At 39.7% G+C, this 22,437-nt stretch overlaps 1 protein-coding gene across 4 annotated transcripts; it reads right to left on the bottom strand.

Annotated features, from left to right (window-relative positions):
• Nucleotides 1-521: 521 nt before the first annotated feature.
• ZBBX (zinc finger B-box domain containing) lies at nt 522-17,016 on the bottom strand. Of its 4 annotated transcripts, XM_085068963.1 has the most exons (19): nt 16,908-17,016; nt 16,533-16,599; nt 14,090-14,155; nt 13,302-13,389; nt 12,778-12,891; nt 11,488-11,581; nt 10,362-10,410; nt 10,111-10,220; nt 7,822-7,996; nt 6,841-6,961; nt 6,201-6,334; nt 5,876-5,979; nt 5,438-5,544; nt 4,807-4,838; nt 3,985-4,391; nt 3,179-3,335; nt 2,575-2,730; nt 1,523-1,658; nt 522-815 (listed from the first exon to the last, which is right to left on the bottom strand). In XM_085068963.1, exons 4-19 carry the CDS (start codon nt 13,367-13,369, stop codon nt 740-742), a joined length of 2,040 nt encoding a protein of 679 aa, XP_084925089.1. In that variant the 5' UTR covers nt 13,370-13,389; nt 14,090-14,155; nt 16,533-16,599; nt 16,908-17,016; the 3' UTR covers nt 522-739. The 4 variants fall into 4 exon arrangements, with proteins under 4 accessions (XP_084925089.1, XP_084925092.1, XP_084925091.1 ...); XM_085068966.1 differs by lacking the exon at nt 2,575-2,730; XM_085068965.1 differs by lacking the exon at nt 16,533-16,599 and having other exon boundaries at nt 16,908-16,986.
• Between the last annotated feature and the right edge of the window lie 5,421 nt (nt 17,017-22,437).

Raw genomic sequence — 22,437 nt, forward strand, 5'->3', positions numbered from 1 at the left:
ACAGTTGGGCTGTTTGTTAAAATGAAAAACACTCATGATGATCTCTTAACTGCATTTCCTCTTTATTCTTTGAATTATAAAAGGCCTGTAAGACAATAACTTACAGCCCAGCTGAAGTTGGCTGGACACAGATCCCTCTGAACTGGAATTTTGGAGCAGAGAAGGAAAAGGAATTCACTGCTTCTGAGCAGAGGTTTGCTGTTTGCTGGGCTCCCTGCTGGGATTAGGAAGACAGGAGTGTGGCAGAAGTCAAGTCCACTGTGGAAAATTTAATTTTTACTGCGCAAAGTACAAGTTCCTTATCAAACATGTAACAAAGTGTACTTGACCTTCGAGATTGCTCCTGTGCATCACCAAACCTACCTGGCCATACTGAGACCCCAATTCATCCCATTAATAACCCCTTGTGTGGCACTTTTCAGTTTGGCAACATCAAATCCCAGCTGGAGACACAAAATTCCATCTGTGGGCAGGAGAACTTACATTGAATAAAAAATAAGGAATAAAACAATCCTTAGATATAACAGCAGCCAAAACCAGTTTTCTTTTATTCTGTTATTTTTCCTACTAATAAAAAAACTCAAAAAAACAAAAAGCAAGGTATTTTTGAGATGTTTTAATGTCAGTTTTACAGAAGTTTCCTTAGTAAATGGTATCTTAAGCAGCACTCAAAACACCTCTTGATCTTCTTGGTTCTCTAGCATACAAAGGTGGGGATGGAATTGAGCTCTTCCCATGTTCACTGCAATGCAAGAACCTGCTGCTTGTCCTCCAGAATTGCTTCCTCATCATCCATTTGGCTTTCATCCCAGTCCCTTAAAAAAAACACACCACAGTGATGATTTCCAGCACCTCAAACTCCCCAAGCTCCTCTGCTCTAAGCCTTGCTGACATATGTTCACATATGTTGAACTAAAAGGCACAAAAATAGCTTTTACTGGAGATTGTTTCAGTGCACTTCATGTACAAACTACTGTAATTCATCTTTTCCCTGGGTTTTTGTCACAAATCTCTGAATCAGCATGGAGTTCACTTTAGTGGCTCTTGGACTCTTGCTGGTTATGAGATCCCAGTTAAAAAAACAGTGAGAACCAGAATTTTGGGGAATTTCCTTTTTTTCCAGTCATCTCCTCAGGATCCAAGGGAAAATAACAGATATATGGTGAGTAAAAGGTTATTGACCCACCTGCTCACAGCTTTTCAAAGCTACCTTACAACCCAAGAATCCAGGTGACTTTTGTGATATTTACTTCATAAAGCTCAGTGCTAATGCTCTGAAAAACCCACAATCCCAAAACTTATCATTTTATTAAAAATTTTTACCAAAGTTTTATCTCAACAATAAAATACACCCCTCAATTCTGACTCTGAGCTGCCTGAGAAGTGGCTTAGAACACCAAGGTACCACACAGGTCTTGCTGACATTTGTAATTACCATGTAATCAGAAAGTTGAGGCTGTTTTTATTGGTATCCTGGATAATTTAAAACATTATAAAAACACACAGCAAGAGCTGATCTTACCCAAAAATATCCAAAGTGTCATAGTCTTTCAGCTCCAGGGTGTTAGGGGAATCTGCAGTATTTCCACAGATCTTCTCCAAGGGGTTGCTGGAGGAAGTTTCATCTTCACAGGTTAAGCTGTAAGAGTTTTCAGGGCCTGAAATGTTTTAAAAACAAATATGAACTAAAAGATGCAGTATCTACACTATCAGCTTGAAAAAAAATCATAGTATTGACAAAAACTTGCCCTTAAAAGTCTCAAAACATCTCTAGCTGATGAAAAACATCACTACAAATTAATATATCATGAATTTCTAGATGTTAATAAAGAAGGTACAAATATATTGAAAAGTACAGCCTCATACTTCAGGAGTATCTTTCAGAAAATAAATATATGATTCAAGGATTCTGCACTATGCCAGAAATTTTGTGAGGGGAGACACTGTGATTGTAGAAAGCTCAAAAGTTTGCCTCCTTTGTTTAATTTAAAGTAACATGAATAAAACAGAGACACTTCCCAATATTTTCCTGGGATTCAAAATTGACAGCTTTGATTTCTGCACACAGCATTATTTAAATGAAAATGTCACACTGGTTGCTCACGAGGAGAGAAATAATGCAGAGCTACATTTCCTGAGATGGAGACAATTGAAATTGAGGAAGGTAACAAAAAAGTGCAGCTACAGTTATTACTTGTGGCCTTGTTTCTTTGAGTTCACATAATCAGAATTACTTCAGCAGCAGGAAGAAATCCTTTATTAGATCACTCCCAGACTGTACCAGGAACTGCCAACACACATATACTCAACTTCTTCTAGAGTTTATTCTCTAAATATTCAAGTTAAGAGGGGAGTAAAGGGGCAGCAGAAGTAGAAACTCAGCACAAGAAGAATTATTGGTGATAGCTGAAAAGAGGTGATTATCTCCAAAGCTCATTCTTACAAAAACCCAAAATGCAAATAGACAAATTAAGATATAAAAATGACAAATTCAACAGATTCATCCCAGAGTGTCTCCATTTTACACAATTAAAATTAACTTCAGTAGGACCTCAAAACTGTGGCTGTCCCTACCTGGGCATGGCATGCAGGTTACCATGAGAGGAGAAATTTTATTTTGAGCCTTGAAAGCACTTGCAGTTCTGTTCAGCTCACTTTCTACAACACCTTGAACTACAGAGTCATCAGCATATTCACTTAAGCTCCTTTCAGAAACCCACTGCCCATCTCCTGAAATCAAAATATATTAGAGAAAATTACTTGCAGGGTTTTTGTTAGTATGCATTTATGGTTCCTATAGTTGCTGCATTTCATGTGTGAATTAAAGAATCCATACAACAAATTTTTTTAGATACATAATAGACTAAAAGCTTAATTTCAAGTGAGATATTTGATCAGATTAATGATTTTCACCAAGGATTTCACATGTTGTTTCACATACACCATGAAAAGCAACAGGAACCTCATGGAAGCAAATTCTCAGGGGATTTAAATAGTTACATCAATTTATGGCACCTGCTTGCCTCAGGGTAGGAAGTTTATTTTATCCTTGCCCAGCACCACTTGTGTGGCATAACTGTCACCCTGAAGTGACTCTTAAACCAAGTTGGATAGAAGTGAACTGAATTAAAGATGATAAACAGGGATATTTTTGAGGATTTTCTTCACCAACCAGTACCTAGAAAAGGGACACTCCTGTCCAGAGGGCTGCAGGCAGCTCTTGGGGAAGAAGCCTCCAGCTTTCCTTCTTCAGGGTTTGCCCCTAGAACAAAGAAACCTTCGAGCCCCTGGTATGATGCAGAAGCAGATTTGTGTCTTTTGGCTACATCCTGTAACTTGAATAAAACAGAGAGATTAGTGACAGGAAACTTTATAAATTAACCTTGCAGGTTTAGATGAATAAAATGCTACTTTCATAGAAACTAGACTGATTTTGGCAGCCTGCTGCAATAGATATTCATTAGGATGATGTTTTTGCTCAAGATATGCTTTAAAATCCTAAAAACTTTTCATGTTGTGAGAGTTTGAGGCTGATTTTTCACTGTGCACATGAAAAGCAGTTTCTGTTTGTGTTCACTTTTGGTTACAAAAAGGAAGGCAATCACTCTTTAACAATGACTCCAAATCGATGTCCCAACCTTTCCTGTGATTTTTTGCTTTTAATTTTATCTTCAGCAAAGGAACATTTAAATAGTTTGTTAGATAGGACTATCTACAGTCTTTGGTCATTCCATCAAGAGGTTAACACAAACATGGGAACAGCTGCTCCTCCAACCAAAAAAAAAAACTTGTTTTATTGTCTGAGTCTGCTCTCTCTTTTCCTTTTTTTTGAACATTAACAGAAAACTGGAAATACAAAGTGGAAAGCACAGAGGCTTTCATCCCCTACCTAGGAAATAAGGTAGGTAGTGACAAACCTCTAAATCTAAACTAGATTAACCAACATCCTTAATCTATTTAACAATCAAAGACATCATGACTTACTGAGGATTTTGTAATTGCAGGCAAGACCAAACTCTGACTATTGCAGACACTGCCCAGGTCCTGGGGCTCCCTACTGCTTTTCTGCACTTGTGGCTCAAGGAGATCTTGGTTGGTCCTGAGTTCAGCCTCGAGGAGATCTTGGTTGTTCCTTAATTCACTCTCAAGGAGATCTTGCTTGCTCCTTAATTCAGCCTTGAGGAGATCTTTGTTGCTTTTAAATTCACTCTCAAGGAGATCTTGCTTGCTCCTTAATTCAGCCTTGAGGAGATGTTGGTTTCTCACCACTTCAGTGGGGTTAGAGATCTCAGGAAGGTGACAGGAGCTCAGTGATCTTCTCACAGTCTTTGGATCAATATTCTCCTCCTGCACTGCATTTCTTTCAAGGTCACTGCAGACAATCAGTTTTTCTACAAAAGTTATAAAAATTGCAATATTTGTAATGGAAATTAATATTAATTATAACCTGCAAGCCCACTGTTTTCTTCATGAACTTCAAATACAAAACGTCCATTAAAGCTAAAGAACTGCAATAGTAGAAATTTCATAAAATTTCCATAAAAGAATTCTAAGATTTGAAACATCCTATCAGGCTGCAAATGACTCTTAAGCTGTTTCTTTGTTCATACATGTTTATCAAAAGTGCTCACACAGCTTATCAAATTGTAATCAAATCAACTTGCAATAGCTCAGAAAATGATAAATAACTTAATGACCTTTAATTATTTTTCAGACAACCACTGTAGTTAACTACCACATCCTATATGAGAAATTGTGCACATTTATGTATGTTGTACAAAGAACTTCATATCTTTCCAAATTTACCTTGAGAAATTTCTTGAGGAGAAACAGGATTTCTGTTGAAGGAAAAAGTAAAAAATATTCAGTGTCAGCTGTGGAAGTTAAATGGAAAAAATACTTTCCCACTATACCTATTTCTCTTTTAAAGGTCTGGCTCTGTCTTGCTCTGGTCTGCAACTGCTGAGCTTTGAAAGAGAGGAAGGAGGAAAAACCAGAAGAACAAAAAACCAGGTAACATCTACTCAAATACATTTGGGGAGATCAGAAGAACTGCACATGTATCAATTATTGTTTGGAATTACAAAGTTAATCAAGTGAGAGTATCTTAAAGGGAACAGCACTGACCAATGACAGAATTTGTATGGGAGTTCCTGCTGAGGTAAGAGCTCAGGAAAGAGAAATTGTACTAAAATTCAGGACAGGCACAGGCAAAAAAATGGATCTCGCACACGTGGGAGTGCTCAAGTAAAATGCAGATATTTCAATGTGATGTCTCTCTAATTGCAGGTAATTAATACTCCACAGGGCCTTTAAAACAATGTACAGTCAATGACTAATAAATATAACCACCTGCAAAGAAAAGCTCCCATTTCTTAGGAACTAAACCCACAGATGGAATTATTTCCTTTCCTCTCCCACAATCTGTTTCTGATACCTTGCACACTGCTCCAGGGGGTCAGTTTTCCCTTGTTTATTCATTCCCACAGCTCCAGTTGCCTTTACCAAAGGGTCTGATGGTTCTTCCAAGTCCTTGCTATGAGGCTGAATGAAAAATAAAACCAAAGAGATCCATATTCAGCAGCAGATGAAAATTTTTTAAATTATTAAAAAAATTTAAAAGTGATTAAAGGCTGCCAGACTTTATTTGTGTGTGAATTCCATATACTGCAGGTCCCTGGATGCAACAGAAAAAAATTACAGGGAACTTTTGGAAAGATAAACCTTCCACATTTATATGGAAAGCAAACAATGTAGCAGCATTTTTCCTTACTGGAAGTTATTTAACTGTCGCTATTATAAATATTTAACAGATCAAAACTTAAACCAATCAGTTCATTGTTGAGATTCATGAAGTCCTTTGTGAGATACTTACATCATCAAGGAACTCAATTTTCACAGAGGTCTCTGCATGTTCAGGAACAGTGTTGGGTTCTTCCACTCTATAAATAGATGCCCAGTATTTCTTCACCTCTTCATCTATGAAATATAAATAATTTCACACATTTCATTTTTTCCTGTTCAAAACACACTCATAAAAATGCAACATTTTTTATTTATTATGAAGAACCACAAACTTTTCATTTTCTTATTGCAGCTTTAAGCAGAAATTGCTTAAGAATGTAACTATTCAGCAAACATAGAAAAAAATATCTCAAGGAAAAGGTATTTTTGATTCAATAAACAGAAATCTGTTTCACCTGTTAAGTCCTCAATGTCATCAGGATCATCACTTCTTCCTCCCCCTCTTTCAGTCCCAGCTTGATGAACACTCAGGGCTTGCACAGGCCTTGAATCTTTTAGGCAACTTTCAAAAATTTGATCAGCAGGAGTTCTGAAATAGGAAAAAAAAATAAAAATCAATCTTACAAGTCAAGACTGTTTTAATATATCACAAAAAAGAAAAAGAAAAACCCCACCACTCTTTATTCCAGCAGTATTAATTAACTCTTCCTAATTTCACTGAGATGCCTTGCACTTCAGGAACTCATAAAATAACTCTGTAATGTCCACAAAAGTACCCTGAAGATTGTTCTTCCTTTTCTCCACAAAACTCCTGCAGCCAATGCCCCAAAAATCAAGCAATCAAATACCAAAACCAGTCTTCCAACTTCACAATGAACTGATAGTAAAGAGAAACTCTCTAAATATTCTCTTCTACAGTAATTCTGAACTATAAAGTGATCAAGTCTGATTATAATCATTATTTTATTGAAATAAAGCATCATGTATATGCTCACCTTAAATCTTCATAATATAGCTAATATTTTAAATGTTTAATCTGCATTTTTGTTAATTGTTTCTGAATTCTTTCATTAGGAGCAGCAACTTCAACAATACCTTCTGTATTTCTTCAGCAGGAGTTTCTCCATGTAGCTCAGTCCATCCTTCTGGAATTCAACCTGGATGGGTTCCTTCTGAACAGAGACATTGGTCTGCACCTCACAAGTCCCCACAGCTTCTGTTAGAATTATTTTTTAAAAAATTATTCAGCTGTCCAGACTTACAAACTTGCTATTTACCTACATTACTCTTGAATGAACATCGCATTTTGAGTCTGTGCTTAGCTAAGCTCCAAAATTTAAATGGCCAGCAATATTATATTTACAGAACACAGTCAGCAGTGGGGGCAGCCATAAAAACTCATTTATTACAGATTACTGCACTGGAGGCATGGGAAGACTTGGGGAGATGGAAATCCATAGCTCCACAGATAAAAATACCACAAAAAAGAAGAATGAAAAGGAAAAAGAAAAATCAGTTTAATATTATTTTGTACAAAAACCCACAGAGAACAAACACCATGTAGGGATTAGAGGAACAAGACAAGCTTGCACAAATCCAATCAGACCAGAGGAATTTTTCCTATTTTCCCATGCATACTTCAGCTGATTGCATCCTTTCATTGGGACAAAGAAATATTAAGAGCCTGTGGAAGGCAAGCAGAAAATGTACTTGGATAGAACATACAAAATCCTGAGCCCTGCACATTCTTTTCCTCAGTTAAAGGCTGACTTTGAGCATTCCAGTTCCTGCTGAAGTGCCAAGTGAGACACAAAGCCATGGAAAGGTGCAGGGACATGAGCTGAACAACCTGGCCACTGCCAGAGTTCATTACAAAACCTGAAATAAAGGTTTCCCTGCACATTAGTCAAAAATCCTTCAGAGATTATTGTTATTGATAAAGGAACACTGAGAAAAACTAAGTGAAAAAACCTTTATTACTCTCAACATAATAGCTGCCTTCACTAATCAAAAATCTGCTCACTCACCCAAAAGGCTCCTAATGTAACTAAAATATTAAAACAGAACAAACCATACCTGATGAGACCTCACTGGCACGCAGTTCTTCTCCAGGATCCCTTTTACTTTTTCTCCATTGAAGCAAAGCTTCCTGAAAAGACTTTGCAGATGACTCCTCATCATATGCACCCCTCAGCAATAATCCTTTGTCCTGCTTTCCAAGGCTTGCACAGGCTGATTCTGAGGCTGGTTCCTAAATCAGGTCCACAACATCATTAATAAAGCACCTCTGATGAGCAGCAACATTTTTAGTGTCAGCTGTGCAACTGCAGCACTCAATTTTCTGAGCTCTGTGGAGCTACCTGGTAAACAAGATCTCTCACATTTTATGTGATCTTGCTCACCGTTAATTGCAAAGATCTATCAAGAGCTAAATAAGAAAGACAAAGTCTTTATTACCACACACATGAAAACCCCTAAATTTAAATGCTTCTGGTATCAGAGAGCATCCAGTGGCCATGGAAAGCCCACATCCCATAGCTGGGAGGGAGTCAAGGAGGCATTTTATGCAGCATGTCTCATTTAAACAAGTTGATGAGCTATGTGCTTTACTAATGAAGAGCTGCTCAGTGACAGGGGCACACCTGGAGAGGTCAACAAGAGGAAAATGGTCATTTAACTGGGAGAGCAGTTCACATATTAAAAAAATCAGTCCAGGGAAGTCCAAACTAACAGATGAGATTGACTGAAAACAGCTACAAAAGGAGAAAAACAGTGTCACCCTGGGATTTTACTGATTTGCAACCTTCATTAGAACAAAGAGAATCACTGTGGAAGGTTTTCATTACCAGCTCTTGGATGACTATCAAGCAAAACCACAAACACTTTATGTTCATCCTCTCCCTGCACAGGGAAAGACCAGAAGGAAAGATCCTTTATCTACACATTCTCCATGTAAGGGACATGTTTGTACCACAAAAAACAGCAAAGGCACAGGTAGAAAGTGTAACGAGAAAGAGTCCAACATCAGCAAACTCCACATCATCAGGATGCTTTCTCGTCTCCTCGATGCTTTGACTGATCCAGGAACTGGTTGCACATCCAGTGGCACTTGGGACTTGCCAAAGGAATAAGCAGTGGCTGTTCAAAGGTGTCCGGGTGTCTGCACGTTCAGGACATTCCCTGATCCTCTCACCGCCCTGCGGGATGAGCACAGCGCAGAGCTCCCCGTGTGAACGCGGGATGAGCAGGGATCACTCGAGAGCGGGGCTGCCCTAACGATCTGCAGAGCAATTATCGCTACAGCTCAATTATTCCAGAGCCCAGGGATCCCCCGGGACGCGCAGCGCTCCGGGAGGCTCCTGCGGGGGCGCAGCGCCCTCGGGCGGCCATTGCCGGCGCTGCAGCCCCGCGACGAGCCGCGATCGCTCCTTAAAAAGCGATTGAAAAACAAAACCACGCACGGTTTGAGCTGCTGGGAGCGCGTGGAGTTCTTTATTCCGTGACTGTTAATGAAACTGGGAGCAGGGAACAAAATCCCACTGGTTTTGCTGGTAAGTTAACTTAAATTCCAAACCCACACGTGTTTTCTTCCGATGGGAAAGCATTAGACACACACAAAATATCTGTTCTTTTTGAGTGTTAGCAGCTCAAATGGTTTAATAAAAGCAATGGAAATAAATCACACCATGTATTATTCCAAGAGAGATAATATTTTTATTCTAAAAGAGTATTTTCTCATTCAACAGCAGAATTATTCTATTCACATAGGTTACTTTAAAAATCGAATTTTAGGAGGCTACACCACACTTTGGAGACTGGGTTTCATATTTATACTTGCTAAAAGGCAAAATTTCTTTGTTAAATATAAATCATACTTGATAATAGAAATTTCTACTCTCACACAGCCAGCAAGGTGCCAGCTTGGAAAGCAGTCAGAATTCAACATGTGCCCTGGTCCTTATCTAAGCATTTAAAATTACAAAACATTCATGGACCAATTAATTTTGTCCTATTTGCCTGCAACCATATGTCCTATTTTAGTCACAGAGTAGTGTTCCTTAGCTAAGGATGAGATCAGCCTTCTTCAGTCACATCCACATGCTGGGCAAATCAATAAAAATGCAGGTTAAGTAAATTCTTTAAGTGTTACCAGTTAAAGAAGTGGTCACAGTTGTGATAGGAGAACAATTTCATCTGTTCCCTTGCATTCAGGGAGATCAGGGTATAAAACCTTTCTTCACTTTATGGGCACTAAGCAGTTACCAAAGAAGAGAAGGAAAAATGTATGTCTACACAGTGCCACAACACAATTCTACACACATTCAATTGTGTTGCTGGAGTGTTATTTTCAAACCATTTACTCACCAGCAGCACATCCTTCAGTTCAGATCGTCCATAGGCCACCCCCTTCACTTCGTATTTTTCACAAGCTGTGACATCTCCTCTTGCAGGTTTATCTGGTTCCTTCACTGGCTCTGGAACAAAAAACAACAAAAATCCAACTAATCCAGTGCTTGAGTCTGATTTCCTCATTGTTTCATTGCAGCAACCTCCAAGAAGCAATAATCAACCAGAAGTTTGTTTAGGTTTTATTTAGTTAAGAAAGATGTCTTTACCTTGAATCTGTTCCTTGAGTATTTGCAACTTCATTTTTTCTGGAGAAACCTACAGGAAAGAATATTTCCATACACATGTATATATAAAATTCTAATGAAAATTAGTGATGAGTAACTTTTATAGAATGAAAGGGGTTTCTAGGAAAACAGCCAGGCATGCATTTAAAGAGAAAACTCCATGTATTGCTCATGACATCCATGAAGCCCAGGAGTAGTTTCCCTCTGAAATTATTTGTCCTCATAACCCTTCCATGATCCAACATCCCAGGAATTAATAATTTTCAGTATTTTTGCTCCTCAGCTTTCCCCTGCAAGCAGAGTTCACCTTGCAGCCTCAATTATTCCTTGTTTTAATTTTGCCCTTTGGAAAATTCTGCCCCTTGCACCTCCTCTTCAGCCACCCCAGCTGAAACCTGAAGTCTTTGAAACTCTGACAGCTTTGAATTGCTTGTCTCAGAGAAGGGGGAAGAGAAGGTGTTGGGTTAAAGAAAACCTTTTCATTCTGATCCTCTCCTCTCACAGGCAAACAGGCAATTTTATTGAAGGTCTCATTTTCTGCGAGTATAAGAGAAATTGCCACAGAAAAATTTCCAAAAGAAAATAAGGAAAAGTGCCCCATTTGTATATATTAAAAAGAAAACAGATTTTTCAGTGATTTAGCAAGAAAGTCCTAAAGTCCCTCTTTTAGGTTTGAGCCAGCATGTCACAGGACAAGAGTCAATAAATTGAGGTGTATTTTATTTGTGAAGGCAGAGAATTTGCAATCAAAACTTCACAGAAAGGTTTGTATTTCAGATTCACCATGGGCACCAGCCAGCCAAAGGAGAGGCTCCTGATGACTTCCAGCACTACCAGTGACACTCTTACAGGATTAAATCTGTAGAAGCAATGATCATTTTCTGTTGCAACTAAAACCACAGCAGATCACCCAACAAAACTTGATGTTCCTCCAGCTCAAAGGAAACCAAAAGCTTGGCATGGAAGAATAAATAGTCAGGAATTTTACTCAGAAGGTGCTTAACCTTTTGGTTTTACAGTATTTAAAATTTTCCTGTTCTGCAGCATAAATCTGGTTCTAAATCTTGTTTTACTTTAGTTAGCTTTACTTGCAAATATAGTTTCCTACCTTTTTCCTGTTTACATTATTTTGTGCCACAACTCGGGCTTGGCTGCTCCTTGCTGATGCTTGTCCAGATTTCCAGTGATAAGCACCTAATTTCCTAGGAACCAAGAGCAAAAAAGAACTTTTTTTTCTTTTTTCTGCAAGCAAGAGAAGCATGAAGGTTTTCCTGCAGCTTATTAAATATGAACAGAGCACTAAAAATAAAATACTTGTCTATAGGATCATCAAGTCCCCAAAATACAAATGTTCCCTTCCATTGAAACCTGCTTCACGTCACTTTTATAGCAGTAAATGTATCAAATGTGTAAGAAAGTACTTATTTTTAGACCATTAAATTGGTCCAAGTTTTTTAACATAAAAGAAATCTTATCAATTCTCAAAGGCTGGGCTTAGAAGAATAAAAACTGAAGTACATTTTGTATGAGGCTTCATTGTCCCACTTTACTCCAGGACTTCATCCAGCACTGCTAAAATGCAGAATTTTCAGATCCTTTCCAACCCAAACCAGTCCATGATGGCTCCAATCCTCTGAGCTCACCATAGCAACCCTATCAGGGTTTGCAGGTACAAGGCCTTGAGAACAAAGCAAGAACAACTCCTTGAGAATAATATGGAGAAAAAAGTGCCACACATCACCTGGCAAACACTGTCCCAGCAGCTCAGGCCAGTGCTCCCAGAGCTGCCAACAGCAGGCCCTTTGCAGCACTGAGAGATCCAAATCCAAGGCATTTGCATCCCCAGTGACAAAGCACAGTAGGCAGAAACTCCAGAAACTCAAGGAAAAGGAAGCAGATGTGGCAGAGATTTGCCAGCATTCAGAGTGACTCAGATTTAAACTTCACCCCAGCATTTGCTTCTGTACGCTGATCTTGGTTTGCAAGCCTTGTATGATGGAATACTGAAGATGACTCTCTGGGAAGCTACACAAATGTAAATGGGGATCAAAGCCATTCTAACAACAGCATCCTCTGCAGAAACTTCTGAAATCAGACTGAAGTAGTGCAAGAGAAACTGCTCTGTCTCCTGCTAGAAAACTAAGGTGACAAATCCACTCAGACAGGGGAAAAAAGGAGAAAAGGGAATAAACGAGGGAAACTGATCTAATATCATATGAGAGTTTAACATTAACCAAGTCACAGGGAAGCAGGTTTATCATTGGGAAGGAAGGTCAGAGAGAGGAGACTGAACACTGTTGTGAATTCCAGACTTTACAGGAAGTCCCATCTGGGGAAGTGGAAGTGTGGAGGAAGCATCTCACTGGATTCCTTTTTCCCAAAAGAAAATTGAACTTACTTCCTCTCTTCTTTTTCTCTGCTCATGTCAGACTGCAGTTGCCGTAATCTCTTCTCCATCTCTCTGTTTTCTGTTTCTAATTGCACTTTCTCCAACTGCAATTCCTTGACAGTTCTGGAGGAAACAGTAAAATATTCATTAGGATTTACCTTTATGGCAAGACTGAGAACAGCTCTGGAAAATTCAGGACAGGTCAAATGCAAACTGCAACACAAGGCTGATACAACTGTGTCTGTACTAAGACAGGTTTGAGGTTTAATTATATTAAAATCAACAATCCAGTAATTTCTTTAGTGTGTTCCTATTACCCAGTAGATACACAGGGTTGTAAAATCTATAACTTAATCAGAAAGTAGATTAAAGCCAAAGAAAAGCAAGGCTTGTGGATAAAAGCATAGGGAAAATGCTAGAAAAACACATCATGATTCTTGCTCTTGTACAGATAAGGTCTTCTAGTTAATGTTGCATTAAAACTTATTTAAAGTTATGAAAACATATCTCAGTAGAACATAGAATGCACTTACTTTGTTTTTAATCTCACTGAGGTTCCAGATTTTGAGCCTGGGAGTATTACAAAATTATTGATGTTCATGGTGTCCAGTTAAACTTCTTCTAAAAAAGAAAATTTCAATGATCTACAGTTAGGAACCTGTTGAAATGGGAATTTAATTGAAATTAAAACAGTAAAAAGCTCATTGCACATCCAAAAATATTCACGTATAGAGAGAAATGGAGCACAGAATTTGTTTATATGAAGTGCCAATAAAGTCCTAGGGCAACTAAAAATTAAATTTAACTGGGGGGAAAAAAAACTCTTTTTATTACATTTATGATGCCAGGGAAAAGACTTTTCTTGGCTGTTTCATTTGAGCAATTCCCTAAAGTTCAGTGCAAGCAGATTAATATTAACTAATTCACAGCTTTCTTGAACCAAACCCACAGAAAGCACCAAGAAGGAGAAAATTGTACCAACGGCTATGAAAAACCATCTCAACTGATTCGGGAAGATAAATTCTTTCTGTCACAGACAAATTGATACAAAGGAACACAATAACTCACAGAGCTGAGTTAATGTCTCAAGACTTCAGTGGTGTTTCATATACCTTTTTTTTTTTTTTTTTTTTTTTGGTTGAAAAATACTCTTCCAAAAAGCAAGCTTATGTAGCACAGGGTTCCAACTTGAAAGTGAACATCCATAGCTTTCCTGGGCTGGAATGTTTGTGGGATAACTGCAGTTCAGTGCCAAAACTGGACATGTACTGCTGGGATGCACATGGAGAAAGAAACAAAACTTGATATTCTAGAGACTTACAGCTGACAGAGTGCCTGGAAACTGTTCTGCAGCTCGTGGCTCTCAGGTTCCTGGGGAAAGCAGGACCTAGCAAATAATGAGGAGATGTTTAGGATTTGAAACATCATAAATGGAAAACTCAAGAGTAAAAGGAGGAGCTCAAGAGGAAAAGTTCTGCTCTCTGTCCACAGGTAAACCTGAAATTGAACATTAATGCAGATAAAATGTGTCCAAATATCTCCATCCATGAGGTGAAACACCTCTCAGTGGCACACTGAAGTTAAAACACCTGGTGCCACAGAACCTAAAAGCACCATTTCAGTGCTGACAGCGTCAGATGAGTGCACAAAACGTGTTTCTCACTGTCAGAAAAGCCAAGCCCTCAATTCTAACATCATTTCAAAACAGTTCTTCTTTTATCATGTCCCAGGATAAAACAAGATTTTATTAATTTTGAATAGAAGAAAGTTCTTTTCTTGGCAAGACAAGCAGAGCTGGACAGGAGGAGGTCACACACTGGATTAATACTAAAAACAGAGGCAATTACACAGGTCAACTTAGCAAGCTCAAAGAGGGAAAATAGTTAATAAAAAATTGCCATTTATATGAGTTAACGTATTCCACTGAAAGCAAATACGTAAAGGGATAACTTTAAAATGTGGTAACATCAGAGATAAATATCAGAGATGCTGTGTGAGAATATTAGAGATAAAAAGCCCTAAAAGTTCCAGGAATACAGTAATTCTGGGTGGGAAAAAACAATGTCAAGATGTGGACAACACAGGATGGACAGTGATCAACCCCTTGAATTATTCTGAGAAAATACAGGAATTCCTTGAACAGCATAATCCTGTTTGGTATAAAACCAAACTCCCCAAAAACAGACTAGGAATTTACATACACAAAGGAGTTCCCTCTTTCTGCCTGGCTTTTGTTTAATGAATCCCTTCTCTCTTTCTAACAGGCAACACAATTTGCCAGTGAGGCAAACAGTAAGCAACTCATCAACATAAATAAATCAAGCACTAATTAGCCACATCCTTTCTGCCTGCTCTTCTGCACACAATGGTACTCAAATGTCATCATTCCAGCAGGTTCCTCTGGACTGACAATAAATATACAGTTAAAAGTTACAAAACAAAAACTGCTGTTTTGGCTAAATGAAGTTTGAGTCAACTTTGAAGACTCCATGGCTAAATAAACCCAAATTCTGTATATCCTGTATCCCAGCTTAGCTCAAATCTCTTCCTAATCGACTTAAGGACAGGTTTATAACTTAGAGGCAGCTGAAGAGGGGTGTAGTTTATTTCACACTACAAGAGTTTAACTAGAGCAGACTAAATTCTGACAGCTTCTTCACATCAATAAACCCATAAAATCCAAAGGGATAGTGCTGGATGTGTAATAGCTCACATCCAATTATCCTAACCATGAACATGGATTTCACGCTGCACTAAGTTCTATCCACTTACCAATAATTCAAACCAAACTATTTCCTTTGAAGAACTATTCTAAGTGCAATAAAGAGTTTGTCTATCATTGTTCTCCACCCATTTGCTGTTAATTACAACTGACTTCCGGTCCTTCCAAACACTTAACATTTCACTAACAGGTTCAAAAAAAAAAAAATAAAATTTATGACATAAATTATGATTGATCTGCCAGTCTAAACCCAGCAGTCAGGTATGCTAAAGCAATCCCAGTCTCTCAGAATAAGCTCATATTCTCCATGCCCCAACACCTGTGACCCCAACCATTTCAAACTGCACTTTCTATTTTTAAACCAATTCTCCACCTCTGTGTTTAATGGCAGATGCCACACATGAAGAAAGATCTCAAAAAACAGATTAAAACAGCTGAAAGACACTAAGACATTTTCCCACACTTTGCATTTTCACCACGCTTTGGAAAGATGTATTATCTTTGTAACTCTGCAAAATCGACACCTATTTCTACAAGTTGCATATATTTACTGCTTAACCAAGAACTGTAATTTCAACGGTATTGCAAATAACTTCAAATCCAAAGGCCGTGAGCAGGATAGTCTCTGCCTCTCCAGGTAGATTACAAAAAAAAAAAAAAACCAAAACCCACATTATAAAGTAAATTTCTAAAGATAAAAACCTTCCTGCCCACATTACAGAGCTACAGCAGTTCTGCCCACAGGAGGCAAAAAAAGAGGCAAGTGAGGCAATAAGTAACCTGTGAAGCAATAAATAACAAGTGGGGTGATAAATACCAGGTGGAACAATAAATACCAGGTGGATAAAGGCAGCAAGGTCGGAACTTGCCTTTGGAGATCCTCTTTAAGCTCTAAGGTGCCCTGGGCTTGCTGGTCCGACTGGGTCCTGCCGGCCGCGCTGGGGAAACAGAGCAGAGCACAAGGGCAGACAGGAAATAAATGTATAAAAAGGCCTGCAGTAAAGCGGTGAGGTTGTTTGGGGTTTTTTTTTTCTTTCATTACCGGTGTCTTTTCCAGCCTGATGGAAGGTCGGAGGGGCAGGGTAGAATAACCTGCCTGGAGCTGTAACCTAAAACCAGCAAGGCGTGAGGGAAGCGATAACGAGAACAGTGCGAGGGCTGGGCTGGGCTGGGCTGGGCTGTGCTGTGCTGTGCGTGCCCAGGGCACAGCCTGGGGGCATTTACACCATTAATTTACACAATTTACACTGCCCCGGGTGCTCCCAGACCGCCGTGGGCATGGGCTCCGCGCAGGGACGCGTTTGCTGGGCGGGAGCCTCGGTCCTGAGCGGAGCTCCGAGGACCACCTCGGTGCCGAAGGGGCGCTCAAGGTTCAACCCGGAGGGTGCTGTCCCTGAGGGGAACTCGGAGGGCTCACCCCGGCGGGAGCTGTCCCTGTCCCGATCCCGCTCCTTGCCCCGCTCCCTGCCCGCTGCCCCTCAGTCCCGAGCGCGGCCGCCAGCGTGGAGCCGTTGCCATGGCAGCGCGGGCCGGGGAGAGACCATTGGGCGCCGCTGGAGGGGGGGACGCGGGGAGAAAGAGACCATTCCGTGCGGGGGGAGCACACCCTGTGAGGAGAGCGCGGGATGCGCTGAGGGGAGAAGCAGCCCTGGGGCAGCGCCGGGGTTATCGGAGAGCCGCAGGATGTCTTGGGTTGGAAAGGACCTTAAAGTCCATCCAGTGCCACCCCTGCCATGGCAGGGACACCTCCCACCATCCCAGGCTGCTCCAAGCCCTGTCCAGCCTGGCCTTGGACACTGCCAGGGATCCAGGGGCACCCACAGCTTCTCTGGGCACCCTGTGCCAGGGCCTCAGACCCTCACAGGAACAATTTATTCCTAATCTAAACCTGCGCTTTATCAATTTAAAACCATTCCCCCTCTGCCTGTCACTCCAGGCCCGTACAAGAAGTCCCTCTCCCTCCTTTTAATGAGCCCACTCCCATCTCACTTCAACCTTTATTCCCAAAGTTATGCAAAACATCCCCAGTTTGTCTTTGAATCCATTCTGTGGTTTGATTTTTAACTTGTTATTTATTCACCACTCCGGAGGAACCAATCTGCTCTTCCTGCTGATTTAGTGCTGTGCTTTGAGCAGCTAAAACCTAAATCAGCTTCGCTGAGCACAAGGAGGCTTCAAATGGCTTTTGGTACAAATTATCCCGTTATCCACACTAACCTCTAGTTAGTGCTCAGGACCCACAGAGCTAAACATCCTTGTGATGTTTAATTTCTCACAAAAGCTCTATTTTTGCCCACCCTTTTAGTTTTGTGCTGTTGTAGATCCATGTGTCACACCTCGGCTCTTCCACCAAGGTATTTGTTTCTCTGCCAATAAATGATAATTCTTATGTCATCCCCTCGAAGGACACCTGGAGTGCATGGCAAGATTCAAGTTTTTATCAGTCATGTTGTTGCAGTTTACTTGCTTTGAGTCTTGCTCTTCCAATTTTGGTGGCTTGACCATTCTTTATAATTGATGCTCCTTTAGGGGATAAACAACCTTCACAGAAAAGCTGGAGTTTCAGGAAAAAATACTCTGCGATCCCAGCCAGGCTTTAATAAGGACAAAGTATTATCTGTTTGAAATTTATGCACTCTAGGCAGTATTTCATTTGGCAAATTTGCATTTGTCCCATATGTATTCAAGCTAGGAGGCACACAATAACTTGCACCGTTTTTCTTCACTATATAATCTTTCTGGCAGTAATTTCCCTTCATCATCCTGGTTACAGCACAGTTTTCAAGATTTTCACCCTGACAGGCAATTTGTGTAGAGAGCCTGTGGAAACACATATGGATTTATGGATTTTTTGATCTTGAGAAGGAACTGTAGTTTGCATAATGCGTAATCAACCTGGAAATATTCTGTATTCTGGACCTTACTTGGACTATTGTTTTGTGGCCTTATAACACGTTCTTTCCTGTGGGAAAATCATGTTCCTGGTAGCCAGATTAATACAGTTTTAATATTCTATAAAAATGCCTTACTGAAAAACATCATATTGTACATGAGATATTTACCTGTTATTTTCAAAGAAAGTAGAAGAAATACACTATTCTATATAAATCATGTTACAATACTCAAGGCTATTTTTAATTATAAAGTTTCTGCTAGGAAAAAAGCAGTTTTAGATGTAAGATAATTTCCTGCAGAAAAATTGGCTCTCAGCTTCCAAAACTTTAATGATTCATACTGACTTTGTGAGCTTTGGATCAAATACTTCAGCTGGAAGGGCATCAAGAGCCTGTTTTGTTGAGGTTTGGCCCATTAGATTTACATGCACAGGAGATGAAGTAATGCAGGATTTTGTGCTGGCATTTTATACATCACCGTGTTTATAATTAGATTATTTAACTTTCAGCCATTGTATGTGTCTCCTCTGGTGCTCAGTGCTATTTTTTTTTTGTTTCACTTACTTAGGTCTGATTTTCATAAACATAATTCCCTAGTTTTGCAATCAGCTTTCACAAATGTTGATCACACAAAGAAGTCAGTGCTTGCCTGATTTCTCCCAGCGTCACTTTCATTGGAAATAAATGTAAAGTTTATAAGGAAAACAACAACTGAAATTCAACTCAAATCCATCTGGTGGAGTTGTGCTATAAGTTATAAACCTTCTGTGTTCTTGCAGCTGTTCCTGTTGCCATTCTCTTCCTTTGTTCTCACACTGCTCCTGCCAAAACAAACCAGATTTATGAACTTTGTGGGGTTTGTCATCCATTTTAATTTTTTTTTTTTTTACTGCTTTTGAGGCTCTGTATTTCAAGCCACGGTTAGAAGGAATACCTGAGCACCGAGGTGACTGAGGGACCAAGGGACTGACCAGCAGTGACTTCTGGGGGTTTGTACCAATCCACATTCCTGCTTTGATTCGCAAGCCCTTGCATTTGTTTCAGGCTCTAGGTGAGGTTCCAGATCAAGATTTCAAGCTTTCTGAGGCTGCAGAGTTGTGAGTTATGTTAATACTGGAAAAGAAGAAGGATGAAGAAATACAATTTCATTTTTTCACAAGCTACCTTCGATCACTTTCCACAAACAGTCATGCACTTCAGATTCCACTTCCATGACCATTTACCAAATGCCAGTTTTAAAATCTCATAAACCAGGATCTGCAGGAAATCAACTTTAAATTTGCCCTGGAACTGCTTGTTCTTAAGACCAGGCAAGAAATAGAAGTCACATCATTTTATTTACCTGATGACTTGCCATGTTCACTAATACACTTTCAATAAAAGCAGGGTATTTTTAGTCCTCAGGAGGAGATTGTGGTACTTATTTGTTGTAAATTATTTGTTTCATTTTGCCAATACAGCAAGAACATTCTTTTCCTTCTTTGTCCCCTATTTTTGGCTGCAGATACAGGAATGGAATGAAAGCCACCAATGAGATGTGAAGATGTTTTACCTTTAGTCACACCAGACCCCATTTAAGATGGGCTGCAGCATTAAAGCTATTTAAATGCAGGGCAACCCCTGGACAGTTAATCCCCTTTGCTTGATAGGAGAGGTTGGTGAAGTCCATTGGGTTTGATTTACTGCCAAAACTTTCCTTCACACTTCCCAGCACATGAAATTGTCATGTTCAGTAATTTTTTAGCATTCTTCATAAACAGAGATTTCCTTGTTCAGCCAAGCACAGGCAGAAATGAACTCAAAACCTCCAAGCAGCAAAGTTCCCCTGATTAAGAGATGTTGTTCACCTCAAGGTGTGCAGTGCAGACCAGGCCATTAATTTGTACCCTGAACTAAAAAAACACACTGCCTTTATTGGTCCTGCTTGACCCAAAATTCAACCAAGAGTATTAAAAATTGGAGCCCAGTCTGAAGTTTTTTGTGGCAACAGGTGATTTTCAGCTTTCATTACCACATTTCAGACTTCATAACCTGCAGCCAACACATCTGAAGGTAAAGCAGGCTGATACCTACAAAGAAAAGCACTTTGCAGTAATAAATGAGAGGATTATCTCCAGTGCTTCCAGTGAATACAGCTGCTGGGTAGTGTTTTATTTGTTCACTTTATGAGGATAAAAAAAAATTAACTTGTTTTAAGCCATTCAGGTTTAAGACAGGCTTTATCTTCTTGGTTGGAGGAAAAGATTACTAGAGCTTAATCTTAATGATATCCATTTATGAATAGGGCTTCAAATTGTCTAAAATATTTAAACACAGTGAAATGGAAAGACTTAAGACAGCTGAAGTCTTCAGAGAGGAAAAAAAAATTGAAAACCTGAAGATTTATCTACAAAGATTAAAGCAGCTTTAATGGCAAAGCCCTAAGAAAATAAAAGAAAATACAGGAGAAGGAAAACGGAAGCCTTTGCTAATGTCTGTACAAGGCAAATTAAGTTATAGATGTGGTTTAAATGGCTCAAGAAATTATAAAAACTAAACGATTTAGCTGCTGTTTCATAGCCAAAGACATCACAACTGTTTACCTGTGCCTAATTGTTTGTTTTTCTGCATCTTTAGATAATCTTTGCTTTTCGTACAAAAGAGTGTTCATGCACTGAGGCATTTTCAAGTTTTAAAAATAGAAATGGCTTTTCTTTCCCCAAAGTGTAGGGAAGAGAAAACATAACCCTTGTTCGTGTGCAGATATTATGGTCAGGAGGCAGGAGAGTTCCTCGCTGATCACAGGGTGAGCCAGGTGACAAAAACTGCCTTGCAGACATTCCACATTTTAGCACTGAAATTTCCACCTCTGCCCAGGATCATCCTTCCCTTTCGCTCAAAAGTTTCCCCATCATGAGTGAAAATGTTTTTTATTCCCAAACCTCAGAGAAGCCTGGATATGAAAGGCCTTTTCATGGAGGATTTCAGCGGAGGGTGGGTGTGAAGAGCAGGGTGGCAGATAATTTCAGGGATATCCAGAGCTCAGAGGGCTTTGCCAGCAAGTTCAGAGCCAGCTCTTCCTTTTTCCAGCTGTGTCCATCCTGAGATGTCCCCATCAACCTGCAGGTCACCATGGCAGCACCAAATTCCAACAGATGGGTTTTTCCTGGGCATGCAGGGAACGGGCAGCTGGGTTTTTATGGAAGGCTGGGCTGCATTTGCTTTGCTTCTCCTGCCCTGATCCGTGATGACACATTTCTAAATGCCCAGGGTTATACAGATGTGAGCCTGAACTCACCTTACATCCTTTCTCCTGCTGCTCAGACTCACAGCACTGCTGTTCTTTCCTGATATCCCAAATTTCTCCATGCTGCTTTTCACACAGTCACTTGGAAGACTCTTGCTGCCTTTCCATGATTTGCTGTTAATTCAGTTCTCATACAGCTCTTGGCTGGTTTAGAGCAGCATTTACCTAAACTAAGATTAATAACCTTTTCCTTCCATTTTCACAACTCTAGCACCTCAGTTTCTTTCCATTCTGGAATGAGAAAAACCAGGAATCGGGAATTTGCTGACAACAGCATGCACAAACTTCCTAGAAAGATTGAAACTGAGAAATCCTCAACTGAACTTTATCTGTTGGCATTCGCTTGCCATGGTTAGTGAGTGCACCTCACTTTCACTATTTATCTCTGTAATAGATTTGCAGAGCTCCTTCAAAGCCTTGCCAAGTTATTTTGGTTGTCATCATCAATATTTTCTTCAAAAATTGGAGATGAGAAACAGTAAATGGGCAGTTTATATGTGAATAATGATTAGCCTGAGCAGCAATACCACATCATTTCCCATAGCCCTGGTAGAAATAGTTCAGTGATTTCACATCTATAAAGGAGGGTAAGACACAAAAAGCAATGCAGATCACAGGCTGGTTTTACAGCCAGAATGCCAACATATCATCTTTCAAAGAACTTTCACTGGAATTGCTTACAAATGTGAGGGAATATTTCTTATTTAGCACATCTGTAGAGGGCAGAGAGATGCTTCCCTAGAGAAGAACTTTTTAATGTAATCATT

Source organism: Lichenostomus cassidix, chromosome 9 (genome assembly GCF_008360975.1).
Source record: "Lichenostomus cassidix isolate B80296 chromosome 9, HeHo_3.0, whole genome shotgun sequence".
Classification (NCBI taxonomy): domain Eukaryota; kingdom Metazoa; phylum Chordata; class Aves; order Passeriformes; family Meliphagidae; genus Lichenostomus; species Lichenostomus cassidix.